The following is an 8,199-nucleotide window of genomic DNA, read 5'->3' as shown; positions in this document are numbered from 1 at the left end:
GTACTCCAAAGCCTAAGGTATGTTAATAGACCTACTAACCTAGACCTTTGGGTCATGTCTATTCATGGTCCTAGAAGAAGTAGATTCCAGCATGTGCAACTGAGAGTGGCCTCACCCCATCACCACAGTTGGCTCCTTCTCTACAGGGGCAACCCTCTTAGAGCTCCAGCATAATCAATGTGAAATGTCAGTATTAAAATTAGAACAAATATTAAACCTTGTATGAGTGGAAATTGCTGTAAAGTCATTGTTAGTTAAAAACTACATTTATATTAATGATAAATTATGTATTTAGGAACCATGACATTAGACAGAATTTTAATCACCTGTAACTGCTTTACAGCTAAGTTACTAAACTGATGATGGGTGAAGAGAGTTCACTTCAAAAAGATTTATGTATAGAATTTATGTTGCACTTAGGTATTTCTAGGCACTTTATAATTATTATTTTTTTTATGTTTTATTTTCTTTTTTAAAAATTTATTTTTATTTTTGAAAGTTTTACAGATGGTGCCCATAAGCCTCAGACAAATGTGCCTTTATCATTGAGTGCTAAGAAAATGATGCAGCTTCCCTGTGTTCCTGTGGCTTCAGTAGACTTGTAACTCTAGGACCATATACACTTGCCAACTGCAATCATTTGGAAATTGAACCTATGAAAACATATAAATAGTTTTCAGGTCAAGATAAAGAGAAATGAAACAGATAAGACTACTTCTTGCTCTTGTATGTGAAAAGCAACTTGACTAGGACCAACTTAACAAGAATTTCACTCATGAGAACTAGAGTAGCAAACCTAAAATTCCCAAAGCAAACTTTTGTGCTAAACCATTAGACTTTTATAATAATGTGAAAATCAGAAATCCAGAACTAACCTTCGTAACATAAAACTGTTGTGTCTTTCAAAAAAGGTGAAAACACTTTAATATAATGTATATTGTTTCTACATATTACATGTAAGATATAATTTCACTTAATCATAGGTACAATGAATTTGATGAACAAAATCCTACTTTACAAAACAGAAGTAAATATATGCAGAAACATATTCATTATTGAATTATAAAATAAAATTAACAGTTCTTGTTGAGATATCATTAATTTATTATTCTGTATTTCAGATAATAGAGTGAAGTCATTTTGGTATGCTTAATAATATTTATAAGTATTAAAATAATGGAACGTTGAGATTTGAGTACAGTGACAGTAAACCATTGAAATTTCACATTCACATTATACAGCCATCATCAATCCATAAGTGAATGTTAATAATGTAAAAAAATATAAAATGATTGTAATATAACCATCTAACTGTTAGCATATGGAGTTTTAAGACCACTATCTTATCTGCTAATTTGCTCTGAAAAAAAAGCAGTTCCTTTTCTGTCATATAAGACATGTCTTTGTGCCTTAATACTTAATTTGAAATGTCTTTACTCTAAAAATATACCAAAGTAAATAAAAAAGGAGACACTTATTTACAAAAAAATATTGTATACATATTATATAAATGCAATTGTTTCAAAGTCTTTTTATACAATATTGATATAATCTGTCATTTTTATTATTTTAGCATAAAAACCGCAAGTGTTGCAAAGGCAGGCTGTGATTTTTAAATTTTTGTAGATTTTAAACAGATTAAAATGAATATTTTTTGGCTACCTTTTGAGATAAATCAGTTTCTCCAAGTATGCTACAAAAATGATTCTTCTTGTATTAAAGAAAATCCATTCCTCATTTGGAGATGTATGAAAGTGTACCTGAAGAAAGGAATAACTTATTATTTTGCTGAATGTTTTTACTTGATAAACCTGATATCAGCCTTTCAGTCTGTTGTATTAGCACCATTGGCATGGATTGTTAATGTACTGTACCAATTATAATAGGAATGGGAACTGCATATTGTGTACCATCCCTATTTTTGTGGAATTTTATCTTACCAAGTATGCTGTCATACAATATAAATTCAAGTGTATAAGGATGATTCAAATGATGGTAAATAACAATCCTGCATTTTACAATACTATATATAGTTTTTTTTTTGTAGATACTATATGAAACTCTAAAGAAATAGACGCTAAAGCATACTCCTTTAATTCACTAGAACACAAGGAGAATTGCTTTCATTTACCTGCATATGTTGTTTTATATATATCTATATATATAAACATAAGTGTAATTTGATCTCCTAGTTCAGAAACTCTGGAAATCATGAAGCTTTTTATTGTATGATTTATTTTGATGGTTAAATGCCAATCATTGCATATATTCTCTCTTTTAGTTCATATACTGTAGTTTGTGCTTGAGTGACTGTAGCATACTGTAGGCTTATAGCCTGTGGTACATAATTTCACAGTTTCAAAATTATTGAGGGGAAGGCCTTCCATGTTTTAGGAAGTTATGAACCAAATATAAATTTCATGAGCACCCACAGCGATCTACAACCATGGCTGGAATTTTCCCATATATTATTTGTTCTTTGCCATTAAAATATAGCATATTAATTGGAGACATTTTTGTGGGAGTACAGCAGGGGCCTGCTGAACCTCTGGGATTTGCTTGGTGTACAAGATGAGTATGAGGATATTTTTGTAAAAATACAAATTCACACTCTCCAGAGCAGTAATTGGCCTTGTATCTTTTGGGTGCAATAATCCAATCCCATCCAAAAGCTTCAAAATCCACAGTTAGAGGGTAACGACAGCATCGAGATTCTGTTGAGTGCTCATCACAGTCAAGTCCAAAATCTCTTCTGGATCTTTTTGGTGTGTCTGTTACCTTGACTTCCAAAAATGGATTCTATATAAAAAGGAAAGAGCAATCAGTAATATTCATAGATGCTGAAACACTTTCCTAAATCAACAAGTCATTATTGAAGAAAAAACTAATCATTTTGCTTATGCCACATTTTTAAAAGGCACAGCATTGAGGAATTTTAATTTTAATTTACACTAGGATTGATTTTTTTTCTTATGGCTCAAAAATATACAGCAGCAATACAAATTTTCCTGTGGCATATAATAGATGCTCTAAAAATATTTATGGAATATTTATGAGAAGAGAGGGAGACAGGGGAGAGGGAAGGAGAGAGAAAAGAGTTTAGGTTACTCCCTCCCTTCCCTCTTATTGATCAAATATGCTAGCTAAATAAGTTTGATGACTCCTGGAGAGGTAGGTATATTCATCCATCCTCCATTCAGAGAAACTTGGAAATTAAAGCAGAATGAATAGTTACCTCCCAGCACTGTATGGATTGTAATGGGGAAAAGGAAGGTAGGGTGATGAAGGTGATGGTAGGTATAGCAGGTTGGAAAGAGAAACTCCTAAGAAAGGGAGGAACAGATTCAGAAAAAGGTACAATATTTCCTTTATTCTTTCACCAAAAGATGTTTCTAATCAGATATTTAAACAATAATTTTCTAATCATTCCCCTACACCAATCTTTTCATGCATTTCAGACTTTTTGAAGAATATGTCATATTAACTACCTGTTTAGCAATAATTAAAACCTATCACATTACCAACTTTGATCATTGACAAGCTACCTATAAAAAAGAATACTTTCTTGCCCTGGCCTGTTTGCTCAGTGGTTAGAGTGTCAGCCCACATACCAATGAGTTGCGGGTTCAATTCTGGTCAAGGGCACATACCTTGGTTGCAGTTCGTCCCCCGCCCTGGTTGGGGTCGTGCGGGAGGCAATCAGTCAATGTGTCTCTCTCACATCGATGTTTCTCCCTCTCTCCCTCCATCCCTCTTTCTCCTTCCCACTCTATCTGAACAAAAAAAAAAGGAAAATACCCTCAGGTGAGGATTAAAAAAAAATACACACACAGAAAAAAAGAACACTTTCTTAAATAATTAATAGTAGTTTTTTTCCTATACCAAAATCAAAATAGACCTAGTAGTCATTGTTATTTAAGATTATAAAAACAGTAAAATCATTTTGAGAATCAATAACATTTTATGTACTATATTTAAAAAAAAACAAATCATTTGAAAAATTGTATAATTTCTTTAAGAATATGTTTTCATTAAAGGAGAGTTGACTTAATAACACTTAGTAAGAAAACTAAAAAGAACATTTATTGCTTGCAAGTATAATCTTTTGTTGTAAATTATGTCAATAGATGGAAGTTAAAAATATGACCACATTAAATAAGTTTTTGAAAACAGAAGTAAACACAAGCATAGGTAAGCCAGAAAAGTAAGTAACTCTAAATTTATACTAGGTTTTAAAATTATTTTATTAATTTTTATAATATATAAGGTATTGTCTTCTGCTTGCCTAATATGGAATTAGTTGGCATTACCTAAGTAAACTCTTGAATAGTAAAGCAGCTCAGAGATAAACTAGGCAGCACAGGTTAACTAGCCTGAACATTACATTTTATTAGCATAATTCACAAAGTAAAATACAGATACATCTGTATCAACAGCCTACAAAATAATGAACATACTTATCATGAGGGACCTTAAATATAGGTATTTAATGAAATATAAGGCTAAACATATTGTACTTAGTTCATTGCTATAAATAAAAGCATTTTATTTTAATTATAATTTACAAAGCTTCTTTCTTCTGCTTTATTAAGCCAAAAAATTTCAACACATTACATTCTTCGGGGGGGGGGGGGAGTTTTTATTTCTTGGATATGTACTAGAACCCACTATGTTTTTATTCATATAATCATGTAGCATATTTATTCCCAATTCAAAAGAACTACCTAAGAAGTTAAGGACTATGGAATAACTTTTTTTTTTTTAAATTTCATGCAAAGTAAAAGTATCAAGAGGGTGTTTCATAGGATATGAAATTAGATATCTACTTTTATTGGGTACAGGGCTACCACTGGAGTAAGATACCTTTGTTTTGCTTATGAGCATAGGAATTTGGTAGCTATTTTTCACTATTATTCACTCTTATTATGATGAAAACATAACAAGGTTGTTAGAATGTTATTTTCAGTTATCACTTACCAGCCCATCTTCTCCTGGTCCTGGGAAGGTTACAGCAAGATCATGACCATTCTCATCTAAAGCTTTGATTTCAATGCCTAAGTTGGATTCAGGTTGTTTGAGCCAATTTTGCAACACTGTCTTCACATCAATGCTCTGCCAAATACCAGTGCCTGGGTTCATGTCAAGTTTCAGAGATCGGATTCCAGTATACCTTGTACCGTCTTTCATGGGTTTGATGAGTCTCAGGATTTGCACAAACACTGTTGTAGGAGTCTTGACGGGTCTCAGATATATCCACAGTTGGGCCTTTACTACTTTATTGAATTGTATTTTAGAGCTAAATTTAAAGAAACAACATTTGGGTTTTCCTTCCACTTGCATTAGAAGATCAGCTATAAATGAATCAGAAAAGAGTTATTGAAGTTATTTCTCATAAAAAAATAAACAAACCCTTTTATACTAACTGGTTAGTATTTTTTTCTATTGGATTAATGCATATATATTTAATCTTTTAAAATGAAAAACTGTAGAATTTCATTCATAACCCAGAAAAATATCAAAGAAAATAATTACTCTAGCTTTTCAGAATTTTTCAGATATGTTTTTTTTCATCTGTTTATGAAGAATCTATTCCCTTTCCAGAGAACTGTGGACTAAGGAAAATTCTATGACGGAATGAACAGTGGATGAAATTTTAAAATGATGATGATTAGAGAGAACAAGAGACACTGTGGAGGAACATCCACTTAGAATTCTTTGGGAATCTGAGTAGTTACACTTACTGAGCAGCTGTACCAATCAGTCTGGAAGAAGGAACCCTTCCCCCAGGCCTGAATTACCTGGGGACAAGACACACTGAGCAGCTAACCGAGACTGGGGAATTAGTAGAAAATATAGTACATCTGTTATGTTTTGGCTCTGGAATAGAGTTTTAAAGGATCAAAACTAAGAATTAGCACCAAAACTTAAATGTTAAATTTAGGCTATTTCAAAAGTTAAAAAATATGTCTTTAGTTGCCAGGCTGTCAGTGTAAACAGAAGCACTTAGAAATTTGTTTCTTCTTGGTTTTTTCAAGATTGTTTATAAATAAGGCAAATCTATTCCAGGACTATCTGATAACAAAGTCTTGAAGGAAAGTTATTTTTCACATTATAACCTGATTACTTAATAAAGAAAAAAATATTTTGAAACTGTTTTGAGTACAGTTTAAAGTGTAGAAAGCACTGTGTAAAGCAGGATCACAGACACATGGCACAAAATTTTTCTTGTCATGCCTTCTCTGTTAAGGTGCTTGTCTCCCTTTCTTTGACCATAGTTTTTTATTATTATTATTATTATTATTATTATTTGGAGATATTTTATTTATTTATTTATTTATTTTATGAATTTTTTATTAATTTTTTTGTTACAGATATTTTACCTTTTTACCTCATTGGCACCCCCCACCCCACCCCACCTCCGCCCTGTCCCCGGCTTAGTTGTCCATGTCCATTGTCTTTGACCATCGTTTTGAACTGACTGCAGAAGGGACTGTATTAAATATATTATCTTTCAGAACCAATGTAGATACTACAGGTAATAGTCCTCCCTCCCATGAAGAATTGAATATTTTAGAAGGTTCATAAGCAATGTGCCTTCTTGGATATATGCAGACTGAATAATTGTAATAATAGTACCATGGTCAAGGTTTAAGTAGCATTCTGTGAGCCATAACATACTCAATTAAAATGTTTATTTCTTAGGAATTTTCTGATAATTAGCTCATGATAATCATTATGCTATGTTTGTTTCATCATTGCTCTTATTAATACATTAAATTAACTCTCCAGTGTAATAGCTTCCAAAATTAAATTTTTTAATTTGTGCAGAACATAAAAACACTCTGAGGAATAGTTTTGAATAACAGAAGTCATTCTAGGTGTTCAGCAAATGCTCCTATGGGCTTAAACATCTACAGAGCTCTTCCTTTCTCTGTTTTTAGTGAAAAACCTTGTTACTATAAATGCATATTTCAAGCAACCAAATGCAATTACAGAATTGTATGTAAGTGTTTTAGCATTGCTTGTAGTATCTCTCAGTAGTTGCCTTGGTGGTATTAAGCTATGAAAGTATAAGCATGTTATATTTGTCACATTAAACTAAATAACATTAATGCTTTGCAAGCATTTTCAGATATTAGTCTCATTAGTTTATTTCTCATGAAATCTTGAAAACAATTATAAAAAACTATTTTCCATTCTACTTTCATAAAAGCCAACAGCTTGTTAAAAGAGCCTGAAAGTAGATCTGTTTCTCATAAACACTAGAACAAGAGTCAGCAGAATTGTTGATATACACTAATAGACTACTTACACTCTGTAGGCATGGTAATGATCGTTTCTGTCGTAGCGTGGTAATCGTCGTCTTCCAAGGAACCATCACTGCTGTCATCTCTCTGGACATCGTACTGATCAATCAGTTCCCGGAGTGGAGGAGCTTTGGGCAAAAGTTGTCTAATAGCATCTTTGCTGATGTTAGGAGCTGTTTCCAGACGAAGTTTACTGAGGATTTGAATTTTTATGGCTTCTATTCTTGAAGATTTAGTGTTTTGTCTCCAAGTACATGCATTACACAGCCCTTCTTTTTCCACATTTTCTTTTTGCTCGCTGTTCTCATTTAGATCCACTGGCCCAGCAACAATAAGCATAAACAGGTAAATATAAACATAGATTTGCAGTTTTTGCATGATTTAAAAATCAATACAATCTTTTCCTTGTTCTTATTTTCTTCTTTTACTTTTCTTTTGCTTTTGAATAATGCCAAGCAAAATTTTATTGCCTGTACAGTCAGAGAGACAACTTACCACACCAGTGAATCTTTTATACTGTATTGCAAGTGGCTTTTTATATTCCAACTTTGATGAGACAAGTGTCGTCAGGATCTATGATTGGCTCTTGCTTCACAATGAATCTCGCTGTCAGAGGTTAAAACCCTGTCTGTCACAAGTCACCAAACAGTATTTTGTTACAGTCAAGGGTGAGCTGATTCATTTGAGTACTTCATAAAAGAACTAAATCTACAAATAATGAAAGATATATGTGACTTTTGAAAAGTTAAAGTCTATGTAAACAATAATATAAACTACACTTCAGTCTTATTAATCTTTATATGTGAAACTCTTGTTATAATCTAAATAAGTAAATCTTAATTTACACTTAATATTTAAAAAGTTGAAATGTTACATCCTCAAGAATTAAAGT

The 8,199-nt window shown here is 32.1% G+C and overlaps 1 protein-coding gene across 1 annotated transcript; it reads right to left on the bottom strand.

The window, feature by feature from the left end:
* Positions 1-896: 896 nt before the first annotated feature.
* Positions 897-7,817, bottom strand: MSTN (myostatin). Its single transcript, XM_036253439.1, has 3 exons — positions 7,313-7,817; positions 4,978-5,351; positions 897-2,799 (listed from the first exon to the last, which is right to left on the bottom strand). The coding sequence occupies exons 1-3, from the start codon at positions 7,683-7,685 to the stop codon at positions 2,419-2,421; spliced, it is 1,128 nt and encodes a 375-aa protein (XP_036109332.1). The 5' UTR covers positions 7,686-7,817; the 3' UTR covers positions 897-2,418.
* Positions 7,818-8,199: the final 382 nt, after the last annotated feature.

The sequence above is a fragment of the Molossus molossus genome, unplaced genomic scaffold, assembly GCF_014108415.1.
Source record: "Molossus molossus isolate mMolMol1 unplaced genomic scaffold, mMolMol1.p scaffold_m16_p_11, whole genome shotgun sequence".
In the NCBI taxonomy this organism is placed as follows: Eukaryota; Metazoa; Chordata; class Mammalia; order Chiroptera; family Molossidae; genus Molossus; species Molossus molossus.
This window is presented reverse-complemented; position numbering and strand designations above follow the sequence as displayed.